This window comes from Panulirus ornatus, chromosome 6, assembly GCF_036320965.1.
Source record: "Panulirus ornatus isolate Po-2019 chromosome 6, ASM3632096v1, whole genome shotgun sequence".
Taxonomy (NCBI): domain Eukaryota; kingdom Metazoa; phylum Arthropoda; class Malacostraca; order Decapoda; family Palinuridae; genus Panulirus; species Panulirus ornatus.
Window position 1 is genome coordinate 36,012,584 of NC_092229.1, and position 14,334 is coordinate 36,026,917.

Genomic DNA, 14,334 nt, shown 5'->3' on the forward strand with positions numbered 1-14,334 from the left:
TATACATGTGTATATGTGTAGGTTGGGCCATTGTTTCGTCTGTTTCCTTGAGCTACCTCGTTAACGCGGGAGACAGCGACAAAGTATAATAAATGAATAAATGAATAAATATATATATATATATATATATATATATATATATATATATATATATATATATATATATATATATATATATATATATATATATTTTGCTTTGTCGCTGTCTCCCGCGTTTGCGTGGTAGCGCAAGGAAACAGACGAAAGAAATGGCCCAACCCACCCCCATACACATGTATATACATACGTCCACACACGCAAATATACATACCTACACAGCTTTCCATGGTTTACCCCAGACGCTTCACATGCCCTGATTCAATCCACTGACTGCACGTCAACCCCGGTATACCACATCGCTCCAATTCACTCTATTCCTTGCCCTCCTTTCACCCTCCTGCATGTTCAGGCCCCGATCACACAAAATCTTTTTCACTCAATCTTTCCACCTCCAATTTGGTCTCCACTTCTCCTCGTTCCCTCCACCTCCGACACATATATCCTCTTGGTCATTCTTTCCTCACTCATTTTCTCCATGTGCCCAAACCATTTCAAAACACCCTCTTCTGCTCTCTCAACCACGCTCTTTTTATTTCCACACATCTCTCTTACCCTTACGTTACTTACTCGATCAAACCACCTCACACCACACATTGTCCTCAAACATCTCATTTCCAGCACATCCATCCTCCTGCGCACAACTCTATCCATAGCCCACGCCTCGCAACCATACAACATTGTTGGAACCACTATTCCTTCAAACATACCCATTTTTGCTTTCCGAGATAATGTTCTCGGCTTCCACACATTCTTCAAGGCTCCCAGAATTTTCGCCCCCTCCCCCACCCTATGATCCACTTCCGCTTCCATGGTTCCATCCGCTGCCAGATCCACTCCCAGATATCTAAAACACTTTAATTCCTCCAGTTTTTCTCCATTCAAACTTACCTCCCAATTGACTTGACCCTCAACCCTACTGTACCTAATAACCTTGCTCTTATTCACATTTACTCTTAACTTTCTTCTTTCACACACTTTACCAAACTCAGTCACCAGCTTCTGCAGTTTCTCACATGAATCAGCCACCAGCGCTGTATCATCAGCGAACAACAACTGACTCACTTCCCAAGCTCTCTCATCCCCAACAGACTTCATACTTGCCCCTCTTTCCAAAACTCTTGCATTCACCTCCCTAACAACCCCATCCATAAACAAATTAAACAACCATGGAGACATCACACACCCCTGCCGCAAACCTACATTCACTGAGAACCAATCACTTTCCTCTCTTCCTACACGTACACATGCCTTACATCCTCGATAAAAACTTTTCACTGCTTCTAACAACTTGCCTCCCACACCATATATTCTTAATACCTTCCACAGAGCATCTCTATCAACTCTATCATACGCCTTCTCCAGATCCATAAATGGTACATACAAATCCATTTGCTTTTCTAAGTATTTCTCACATACATTCTTCAAAGCAAACACCTGATCCACACATCCTCTACCACTTCTGAAACCACACTGCTCTTCCCTAATCTGATGCTCTGTACATGCCTTCACCCTCTCAATCAATACCCTCCCATATAATTTACCAGGAATACTCAACAAACTTATACCTCTGTAATTTGAGCACTCACTCTTATCCCCTTTGCCTTTGTACAATGGCACTATGCACGCATTCCGCCAATCCTCAGGCACCTCACCATGAGTCATACATACATTAAATAACCTTACCAACCAGTCAACAATACAGTCACCCCCTTTTTTAATAAATTCCACTGCAATACCATCCAAACCTGCTGCCTTGCCGGCTTTCATCTTCCGCAAAGCTTTTACTACCTCTTCTCTGTTTACCAAATCATTTTCCCTAACCCTCTCACTTTGCACACCACCTCGACCAAAACACCCTATATCTGCCACTCTATCATCAAACACATTCAACAAACCTTCAAAATACTCACTCCATCTCCTTCTTACATCACCACTACTTGTTATCACCTCCCCATTTGCGCCCTTCACTGAACTTCCCATTTGCTCCCTTGTCTTACGCACTTTATTTACCTCCTTCCAGAACATCTTTTTATTCTCCCTAAAATTTAATGATACTCTCTCACCCCAACTCTCATTTGCCCTCTTTTTCACCTCTTGCACCTTTCTCTTGACCTCCTGTCTCTTTCTTTTATACATCTCCCACTCAATTGCATTTTTTCCCTGCAAAAATAGTCCAAATGCCTCTCTCTTCTCTTTCACTAATAACCTTACTTCTTCATCCCACCACTCACTACCCTTTCTAATCAACCCACCTCCCACGCTTCTCATGCCACAAGCATCTTTTGCGCAAGCCATCACTGATTCCCTAAATACATCCCATTCCTCCCCCACTCCCCTTACTTCCATTGTTCTCACCTTTTTCCATTCTGTACTCAGTCTGGTACTTCCTCACACAAATCTCCTTCCCAAGCTCACTTACTCTCACCACCCTCTTCACCCCAACATTCACTCTTCTTTTCTGAAAACCCATACAAATCTTCACCTTAGCCTCCACAAGATAATGATCAGACATCCCTCCAGTTGCACCTCTCAGCACATTAACATCCTAAAGTCTCTCTTTCGCGCGTCCTGTCAATTAACACGTAATCCAATAACGCTCTCTGGCCATCTCTCCTACTTACATACGTATACTTATGTAAATCTCGCTTTTTAAACCAGGTATTCCCAATCACCAGTCCTTTTTCAGCACAGAAATCTACAAGCTCTTCACCATTTCCATTTACAACACTGAACACCCCCATGTATACCAATTATTCCCTCAACTGCCACATTACTCACCTTTGCATTCAAATCACCCATATATATATATATATATATATATATTATATATAATAAATATATATATATATATATATATATATATATATATATTATATAATATATATATATATATATATATATATATATATATATATATATATTATATATATATACATATATATATATATATATATATATATATATATATATATATATATATATATATATATATATATATATATATATATATATATATATATATCCTTCTTTTGGAAAATCAAAAAAAAAAAAAAACGAGAGGGGAGGATTTCTAGCCCCCCGCTCCCTCCCCTTTAAGTCGCCTTGTACGACACGCAGGGAATACGTGGGAAGTATTTTTTTCTCCCCTATCCCCAGGGATGTGTGCGAGGTAGCACTAGGAAAAGAAAACAAAGGCCACATTCGTTCATACTCAGTCTCTAGCTGTCATGTATAATGCACAGAAACTACAGCTCTCTTTCCACATTCAGGCCCCACAGAACTTTCATGGTTTACCCCAGACACTTCACAAGCCCTGGTTCAATCAATTGACAGCATGTTGACCCCGGTATACCACATCCTTCCAATTCACTCTATTCCTTGCACGCCTTTCACCCTCCTGTATGTTCAGGCCCCAATCACTCAAAATCTTTTTCATTCCATCTTTCCACCTCCAATTTGGTCTCTCACTTTTCCTTGCTCCTTCCACCTCTGACACATATATCCTCTTGGTCAGTCTTTCCTCAATCATTCTCTCCATGTGACCAATCCATTTCAAAACACCCTCTTCTGCTTTCTCAACCACACTCTTTTTATTATCACACATCTCTCTTACCCTTTCATTCCTTACTCGATCAAACTACCTCACACCATATATTGTCCTTAAACATCTCATTTTCAGCACATCCACCCTCCTCCGCACAACTCTATCTATAGCCCATGCCTCGCAACCATATATCATCGAGGACATTCCCTCAAAGGCCCAGTCCTCTGTTCTTAGCGCTACCTCACTGACACGGGAAATGACGAAAAGTTTGAATAAATATATATAAAGAGAGATATACATAAGTATACGTATGTAAGTAGGAGAGATGGCCAGAGAGCGTTATTGGATTACGTGTTAATCGATAGGCGCGCGAAAGAGAGCCTTTTGGATGTTAATGTGCTGAGAGGTGCAACTGGAGGGATGTCTGATCATTATCTTGTGGAGGCGAAGTTGAAGATTTGTAGAAGTTTTCAGAAAAGAAGAGAGAATGTTGGGGTGAAGAGGGTGGTGAGAGTAAGTGAGTTTGGGAGGGAGACTTGTGTGAGGAAGTACCAGGAGAGACTAAGTACAGAATGGAAAAAGGTGAAAACAAAGGAGGTAAGCGGAGTGGGGGAGGAATTGGATGTATTTAGGGAAGCAGTGCTGGCTTGCGCAAAAGATGCTTGTGGCATGAGAAGGATGGGAGGTGGGCAGATAAGAAAGGGTAGTGAGTGGTGGGGTGAGGAAATAAGATTATTAGTGAAAGAGAAGAGAGATGCATTTGGACGATTTTTGCAGGGAAATAATGCAAATGAGTGGGAGATGTATAAAACAAAGAGGCAGGAGGTCAAGAGAAAGGTGCAAGAGGTGAAAAAGAGGACAAATGAGAGTTGGGTGAGAGAGTATCATTAAATTTTAGGGAGAATAAAAAGATGTTTTGGAAGGAGGTAAATAAAGTGCGTAAGACAAGGGAACAAATGGGAACTTCAGTGAAGGGGGCTAATGGGGAGGTGATAACAAGTAGTGGTGATGTGAGAAGGAGATGGAGTGAGTATTTTGAAGGTTTGTTGAATGTGTTTGATGATAGAGTGGCAGATATCGGGTGTTTTGGTCGAGGTGGTGTGCAAAGTGAGAGAGTTAGGGAGGATGATTTGGTGAACAGAGAAGAGGTAGTAAAAGGCAAGGCAGCGGGTTTGGATGGCATTGCAGTGGAATTTATTAAAAGAGGGGGTGACTGTATTATTGACTGGTTGGTAAGGTTATTCAATGTATGTATGACCCATGGTGAGGTGCCTGAGGATTGGCGGAATGCTTGCATAGTGCCAATGTACAAAGGCAAAGGGGACAAAGGTGAGTGCTCAAATTACAGAGGTATAAGTCTGTTGAGTATTCCTGGGAAATTATATGGGAGGGTATTGATTGAGATGGTGAAGGTATGTACAGAGCATCAGATTGGGAAAGAGCAGTGTGGTTCAGAAGTGGTAGAGGATGTGTGGATCAGGTGTTTGCTTTGAAGAGTGTATGTGAGAAATACTTAGAAAAGCAAATGGATTTGTATGTAGCGTCTATGGATCTGGAGAAGGCATATGACAGAGTTGATAGCGATGCTCTGTGGAAAGTATTAAGAATATATGGTGTGGGAGGCAAGTTGTTAGAAGCAGTGAAAAGTTTTTATCGAGGATGTAAGGCATGTGTACGTATAGGAAGAGAGGAAAGTGATAGGTTTTCAGTGAATATAGGTTTGCGGCAGGGGTGTGTGATGTCTCCATGGTTGTTTAATTTGTTTATGGATGGGGTTGTTAGGGAGGTGAATGCAAGAGTTTTAGAAAGAGGGGCAAGTATGCAGTCTGTTGTGGATGAAAGAGCTTGGGAAGTGAGTCAGTTGTTGTTCGCTGATGATACAGCGCTGTTGATTGATTCATGTGAGAAACTGCAGAAGCTGGTGACTGAGTTTGGTAAAGTGTGTGAAAGAAGAAAGTTGTGAGTAAATGTGAATAAGAGCAAGGTGATTAGGTACAGTAGGGTTGAGGGTCAAGTCAATTGAGAGGTAAGTTTGAATGGAGGAAAACTGGAGGAAATGAAGTGTTTTAGATATCTGGGAAAGGATTTGGCAGCGGATGGAACCGTGGAAGCGGAAGTGAATCATAGGGTGGGGAGGGGGCTAAAATTCTGGGAGCCTTGAAGAATGTGTGGAAGTCGAGAACATTATCTCGGAAAACAAAAATGGGTATGTTTGAAGGAATAGTGGTTCCAACAATGTTGTATGGTTGCGAGGCGTGGGCTATGGATAGAGTTGTGCGCAGGAGGGTGGAGGTGCTGGAAATGAGATGTTTGAGGACAATGTGTGGTGTGAGGTGGTTTGATCGAGTAAGTAATAATAGGGTAAGAGAGATGTGTGGTAATAAAAAGAGTTTGGTTGAGAGAGCAAAAGTGGGTGTTTTGAAATGGTTTGGTCACATGGAGAGAATGAGTGAGAAAAGATTGACCAAGAAGATATATGTGTCAGAGGTAAGTGGAGGGAACGAGGAGAAGTGGGAGACCAAATTAGAAGTGGAAAGATGGAGTGAAAAAGATTCTGAGTGATTGGGGCCTGAACATGCAGGAGGGTGAAAGGCGTGCAAGGAATAGAGTGAACTGGAACGATGTGGTATACCGGGGTCGACGTGCTGTCAATGGATTGAATCAGGGCATGTGAAGCGTCTGGGGTAAACCATCGAAAGTTCTGTGGGGCCTGGATGTGGAAAGGGAGCTATGGTTTCGGCGCATTATACATGACAGCTAGAGACTGAGTGTGAACGAATGTGGCCTTTGTTGTCTTTTCCTAGCGCTATCTCGCGCACATGTGGGGGGAGGGGGTGTCATTTCATGTGTGGCGGGGTGGGGTGGCGACGGGAATGAATAAAGGGCAGACAGTATGAATTATGTACATCTGCATATATGTATATGTCTATGTGTGTATATATATGTATACGTTGAGATGTATAGGTATGTATATCCTAATGATTCTGTCTCTTGACTGATTCCTCTTCCGTCTTCTTGTTATCCTACGTCATAAGTTGCCTTGACTTACGTGAGTTCGTCAAGTATACTGAGCAGCAGCCCGAGTCGCTTGTTAACTGTTGTTTCTCTTGCCCGCAGTCTGGTGAGGCAGCACTTGGCCCACGTAGAGAACCGCCTCTTCGAGATGTTCGGCAACAAGGAGAAGCAGACCATCAACATCAGCAAGTTCCTCATGGTGAGTAGGATATTAAAATCTCTAGGTCTTCCTGCTGCTCCCACCCCTCCAGGGACAGGACATCAGTGACCCGTCCTACCCCAGGAGGGACAAGTCCTCCGTGACCTAACCTATGACCCGTCATGCTCCAGGAAGGACAGGGCCTCCGTGACCCGTGCAACTCCAAGCGGATCCCCTAGTTCGTGCCTGGGGAAGCCTGGGCCGAGCCATGCGTAGCTTCCAGATGTATAATATCGTAAGTATAATGTCGTGGATATTTTACCATGATGCGTCAGGAGCCTTACAGCAGCCAAACGTCCTGAGGCGAGTGAGGCACATTGTTCTTGGTTACTAATATAATGTCACTGGTTAAGAAAAAGCCATTCGGCTGTACCTGTATAGCAGTGGGTGAAGCACATAAGAATAAGTATGCATAGATCCTTCTGTACTAGATACTGAGAGCGAATATTTGAATGGTATAGATAATGGGTACATGTGAATACTTGCAACCGGATTTCTTCCATTAATAGCTGTCAGGGGATTGGTTGACTATTTTGGCATCTGACGGCAGAGTGACAGCAACCAACCTTGTTGTTATGTGAGCGGTCGACACCCTGGCACTGTGTTATAGGTATGTTAAGGGACGAACAGGTCTTGCTGTACGGGTATAACGCCTCGAATATGTTTTCTTCGTCATTCATTGCGTAACTCACCGTGTAATATTATCCTCTGAACCGCCTGATCCACGTAACAGCGACAAGTTATGTCATTCTACTGGAGGAGCAGACCCGCTGAGAGACCTGGTGTCTGCATCCCTTAATGAGGGACTTCCGACCCTGAGGTCTCTATCCCTTCCGAGAGCACAGTTTGCCCTATGGTCTCTACCCAGTAAAAGATTTCTTGCCTTAAGGTTTCTGTCCCACAACCACGTCTGTCTCGTCCCATTATTTCTAACTTTTTTATGTATATCTCGTCCCAAAGATCTCCAGCCCACTGTCTCCCCCCGCCCCCCCCGCACCCCCACTACCTGTGCACACTGCCCCCCCCCCCCTACTGTTCTACCCCTGACACTACAGGTTTCCCTCCTGCTGCAGGGGCTGACTGCCACTGGGATGCGCCTGTCGGACCCCCGCCTGAAGGAGATGAGGGCCAACCTGAAGAAGGTGCAGGAGCGGGTGGCGGCTTCTGACTTGGAGGCTCTCATCATTAACTATGACACCTTCATGAGGTATGTATGTATGTGTGTATGTATATATATATGTATGTATGTGTATATAACTTTGTTAAGTACTGACACATGATGAGGTGGACTGTCTCCACGAAACATGTGCCACATGTATAGAAAAATTACATGTTAATGAAAATTGTATGAACTACTAAATTGCGATTTCACCGTCATATATATATATATATATATATATATATATATATATATATATATATATATATATATATATATATATATATATACATATTCTTTATTTTGCTTTGTCGCTGTCTCCCACGTTAGCGAGGAAGCGCAAGGAAACAGACGAAAGAATGACCCAACCCACCCACATACAGTACACATGTATATACATACACATCCACACACGCAAATATACACACCAATACATCTCAACGTATACATATATATACACACACAGACATATACATATATACACATGTACATAATTCATACTGTCTGCCTTTATTCATTCCCATCGCTACCCCGCCACACATGAAATAACAACCCTCGCCCACCTCATGTGGCAGAGGTAGCGCTAGGGAAAGACAACAAAGGCCACATTCGTTCACACGCAGTCTCTAGCTGTCATGTAATAATGCACCGAAACCACAGCTACCTTTCCACATCCAGGCCCCACACAACTTTTCATGGTTTACCCCAGACGCTTCACATGCCCTGGTTCAATCCATCGATTGCACGTCGACCCCGATATACCACATCGTTTCAATTCACTCTATTACATGCACGCATTTCACCCTCCTGCATCTTCAGGCCCCGATCACTCAAAATCTTTTTCACTTCATCTTTCCACTTCCAGTTTCGTCTCCCACTTCTCGTTCCCTCTTCCTCTGACACATATATCCTCTTGATCAATCTTTCCTCACTCATTCTCTCCATGTGACCAAACCATTTCAAAACACCCTCTTCTGCTCTCTCAACCACACTCTTTTTACTACCACACATCTCTCTTACCCTATCATTACTTACTCAATCAAACCAACTCACACCACATATTGTCCTCAAACATCTCATTTCCAGCACATCCACCCTCCTCCGCACAACTCTATCTATAGCCCACGCCACGCAACCATATAACATTGTTGGAACCACTATTCCTTCAAACATACCCATTTTTGCTTTCAAAGGTAATGTTCTCGACTTCCACACATTCTTCAAGGCTCCCAGAACTTTCGCCCCCTTTCCCACCCTATGATTCACTTCCGCTTCCATTTTTCCATCAGCTACCAAATCCACTCCCAGATATCTAAACGACTTCACTTCCTCCAGTTTTTCTCCATTCAAACTTACCTCCCAATTGACTTGTCCCTCAACCCTACTGTACCTAATAACCTTGCTCTTATTCACATTTACTTTCAGCTTTCTTCTTTCACATACTTTACCAAGCTCAGTCACCAGCTTCTGCAGTTTCTCACACGAATCAGCCAACAGAACTGTATCAATAGCGAACAACAACTGACTCACTTCCCAAGCTCTTTCATCCACAACAGCCTGCATACTTGCCCCTCTTTCCAAAACTCTTGCATTCACCTCCCTAACAACCCCATCCATAAACAAATCAAACAACCATGGAGACATCACACACCCCTGCCGCAAACCTACATTCACTGAGAACCAATCACTTTCCTCTCTTCCTAGATGTACACATGCCTTACATCCTCGATAAAAACTTTTCACTGCTCTAACAACTTGCCTCCCACACCATATATTCTTAATACCTTCCACAGATCATCTCTATCAACTCTATCATATTCCTTCTCCAGATCCATGAATGCTACATACAAATTCATTTGCTTTTCTAAGTATTTCTCACATACATTCTTCAAAGAAAACACCTCATCCACACATCCTCTACCACTTCTGAAACCACACTGCTCTTCCCCAATCTGATGCTCTGTACATGCCTTCACCCTCCAAATCAATACCCTCCCATATAATTTCCCAGGAATACTCAACCACCCTACATCTCTGTAATTTGAGCACTCACTTTTATCCCCTTTGCCTTTGTACAATAGCACTATGCAAGCATTCAGCCAATCCTCAGGCACCTCACTATGAGTCACACAACTTTAAATAACCTTCCCATCCAGTCAACAATACAGTCACCCCCTTTTTTAATAAATTCCACTGCAATGCCATCCAAACCCGCTGCCTTGCCGGCTTTCATCTTCTGCAAAGCTTTTACTACCTCTTCTCTGTTTACCAAATCATTCTCCCTAACCCTCTCACTTTGCACACCACCTCGACCAAAACACCCTATATCTGCCACTCTATCATCAAACACATTCAACAAACCTTCAAAATACTCACTCCATCTCCTACTCACATCACCACTACTTGATATCACCTCCCCATTAGCCCCTTCACTGAAGTTCCCATTTGTTCCCTTGTCTTACGCACTTTATTTACCTCCTTCCAAAACATCTTTTTATTCTCCCTAAAATTTATTGATACTCTCTCACCCCAACTCTCATTTGCCCTCTTTTTCACCTCTTGCACCTTTCTCTTGATCTCCTTCCTCTTTCTTTTATACATCTCCCACTCATTTGCATTACTTCCGTGCAAAAATCGTCCAAATGCCTCTCTCTTCCCTTTCACTAATAATCTTACTTCTTCATCCCACCACTCACTACCCTTTCTAATCTGCCCACTTCCCACGCTTCTCATGCCACAAGCATCTTTTGCGCAATCCATCACTGCTTCCCTAAATACATACCATTCCTCCCCCACTCCCTTTACCTCCTTCGTTCTCACCTTTTTCGATTCTGTACTCAGTCTCTCCTGGTACTTCCTCACACAAGTCTCCTTCCCAAGCTCACTCTCACCACTCTCTTCACCCCAACATTCTCTCTTCTTTTCTGAAAACCTCTGCAAATCTTCACCTTCGCCTCCACAAGATAATGATCAGACATCCTCCAGTTGCACCTCTCAGCACATTAACATCCAAAAGTCTCTCTTCTGCGCGCCTATCAATTAACACGTAATTCAGTAACGCTCTCTGGCTATCTCTCCTACTTACATACGTATACTTATGTATATCTCTCTTTTTAAACCAGGTATTCCCAATCACCAGTCCTTTTTCAGCACATAAATCTACAAGCTCTTCACCATTTCCATTTACAACACTGAAGGCCCCATGTATACCAATTATTCCCTCAACTGCCACATTACTCACCTTTGCATTCAAATCACCCATCACTATAACCCGGTCTCGTGCATCAAAACTACTAACACACTCACTCAGCTGCTCCCAAAACACTTGCCTCTCATGATCTTTCTTCTCATGCCCAGGTGCATATGCACCAATAATCACCCATCTCTCTCCATCCACTTTCAGTTTTACCCATATCAATCTAGAGTTACTTTCTTACACTCTATCACATACTCCCACAACTCCTGTTTCAGGAGTAGTGCTACTCCTTCCCTTGCTCTAGCCCTCTCACTAACCCCTGACTTTACTCCCAAGACATTCCCAAACCACTCTTCCCCTTTACCCTTGAGCTTCGTTTCACTCAGAGCCAAAACATCCAGGTTCCTTTCCTCAAACATACTACCTATCTCTCCTTTTTTCTCATCTTGGTTACATCCACACACATTTAAACACCGCAATCTGAACCTTCGAAGAGGATGAGCACTCCCCGCGTGACTCCTTCTTCTGTTTCCCCTTTTAGAAAATTAAAATACAAGGAGGGGAGGGTTTCCAGCCCCACACTCCCGTCCCCTTTAGTCGCCTTATACGACATATGAGGAATGCGTGGGAAGTATTCTTTCTCCCCTATCCCCCTGTGGATAGGGAAGAAAAAATACTTCCCACGCATTCCCTGCGTGTCGTAGAAGGCGACTAAAAGGGGAGGGAGCGGGGGGCTGGAAATCTTCCCCTCTTTTTTTTTTTAATTTTTCAAAAGAACGAAGAGAGAAGGGGGCCAGGTGAGGATATTCCCTCAAAGGCCCAGTTCTCTGTTCTTAACGCTACCTCGCTAAATTGGGAAATGGCGAATAATATGAAAGAAAGAAAGAAAGAAATGTATGCATATCCCTGGGGATAGGGGAGAAAGAATACTTCCCACACATTCCTCACGTGTTGTAAAGGGCGACAAAAGGGGACGTAAGCGGGGGCTAGAAACCCTCCCCTCCTTGTATTTCAATTTTCTAAAAGGGGAAACAGAACAAGGAGTCACGCGGGGAGTGCTCATTCTCCTCGAAGGCTCAGATTAGGGTGTCAAAACGTGTGTGGATGTGACCAAGAGGAGGAAAAAAGGAGAGATAGGTTGTATGTTTGAGGAAAGCAACCTGGATGTTATGGCTCTGAGTGAAACGAAGCTCAAGGGTAAAGAGGAAGAGTGGTTTGGGAATGTCTTGGGAGTAAAGTCAGGGGTTGGTGAGAGAACAAGAGCAAGGGAAGGAGTAGCACTACTCCTGTAACAGAAGTGGTAGGAGTATGTGATAGAGTGTAAGAAAATAAACTCTAGATTGATATGGGTAAAACTGAAAGTTGATGGAGAGAGATGGGTGATCATTGGTGCATATGCACCTGGACATGAGAAAAAAGATCATGAGAGGCAAGTGTTTTGGAAGCAGCTGAGTGAATGTGCAAGTAGTTTTCATGTACGAGACCAGGTTATAGTGGTGGTTGATTTGTATACAAAGGTGAGTAATGTGGCAGTTGAGGGAATGATTGGTGTACATGGGGTGTTCAGTGTTGTAAATGGAAATGGTGAAGAGCTTGTAGATTTCTGTGCCGAAAAAGGACTAGTGATTTGGATTACCTGGTTTAAAAAGAGAAATATACATAAGTATAGCTATGTGAGTAGAAGTGATGGCCAGAGAGCGTTACTGAATTACGTGTTAATTGATAGGCGCGCAGAAGAGAGACTTTTGGATGTTAATGTGCTGAGAGGTGCAACTGGAGGGATGTCTGATCATTATCCTTTGGAGACGAAGGTGAAGATTTGTAGGGGTTTTCAGAAAAGAAGAGAGAATGTTGGGGTAAAGAGAGTGGTGAGAGTAAGTGAGCTTGGGAAGGAGACTTGTGTGAGGAAGTACCAGGAAAGAATGAGTATAGAATGGAAAAAGGTGAGAACAAAGAACGTAAGGGGAGTGCAGGAGGAATGGTATGTATTTAGGGAAGCAGTGATGGCTTGCGCAAAAGATACTTATGGCATGAGAAGTGTGGGAGGTGGGCAGATTATAAAGGGTAGTTAGTGGTGGGATGAAGAAGTGAGATCGTTAGTGAAAGAGAAGAGAGAAACATTTGGACGAGTTTTGCAGGGAAATGATACAAATGTCTGAGATATATATAAAAGAAAGAGGCAGGAGGTCAAGAGAAAGGTGCAAGAGGTGAAAAAGAGGGCAAATGAGAGTTGGGGTGAGAGAGTATCATTAAATTCTAGCGAGAATTAAAAGATGTTTTGGAAGGTCGTGAATAAAGTGCGTAAGACAAGAGAACAAATGGGAGCATCAGTGAAGGGGGCTAATGGGGAGGTGATAACAAGTAGTGGTGATGAGAGGAGAGGGAGTGAGTATTTTGAAGGTTTGTTAAATGTGTTTGATTGTAGAGTGGCAGATATAGGGTGTTTTGGTCGAGGTGGTGTGCAAAGTGAGAGGGTTAGGGAGAATGATTTGGTAAACAAAGGAGAGGTAGTAAAAGCTTTGCAGAAGATGAAAGCTGGCACGGCTGTGGGTTTGGATGGTACTGCAGTGGAATTTACTAAAGAAAGGAGGTGACTGTGTTGTTGACTGGTTGGTAAAGTTATTCATTGTATGTATGACTCGTGGTGAGGTGCCTGAGGATTGGCGGAATTTTTGCATGGTGCCATTGTACAAAGGCAAAGGGGATAAAGGTGAGTGTTCAAATTACAGAGGTATAAGTTTGTTAAGTATTCCTGGGAAATTATATGGGAGGGTATTGATTTGGAGGGTGAAGGCATGTACAGAGCATGAGATTAGGGAAAAGCAGTGTGGTTTCAGAAATGGGAGATCAGGTGTTTGCTTTGAAGAATGTATGTGAGAAATACTTAGAAAAGCAAATGGATTTGTATGTAGCATTTATGGATCTGGAGAAGGCATATGATAGAGTTGATAGAGATGCTCTGTGGAAGGTATTAAGAATATATGGTGTGGGAGGCAAGTTGTTAGAAGCAGTGAAAACATTTTATCAAGGATGTAAGGCACGTGTACGAGTAGGAAGATTAGAAAGTGCTTCTCAGTGAATGTCGGTTTGCGGCAGGGGTGCGTGATGTCTCCGTGGTTGTT

The 14,334-nt window shown here is 43.1% G+C and overlaps 1 protein-coding gene across 8 annotated transcripts in view; it reads left to right on the top strand.

Moving 5' to 3' along the window:
* LOC139749157 (glutaminase kidney isoform, mitochondrial-like) overlaps positions 1-14,334 on the top strand; it is a 488,059-nt gene that overhangs the window by 352,609 nt on the left and 121,116 nt on the right. For all 8 annotated transcript variants that reach the window (XM_071662800.1, XM_071662801.1, XM_071662799.1 and 5 more), the window contains 2 exons: positions 6,761-6,857; positions 7,931-8,064. In XM_071662800.1, coding sequence (XP_071518901.1) covers positions 6,761-6,857; positions 7,931-8,064 — 231 coding nt within the window. The remainder of the gene's footprint in view (positions 1-6,760; positions 6,858-7,930; positions 8,065-14,334) is intronic.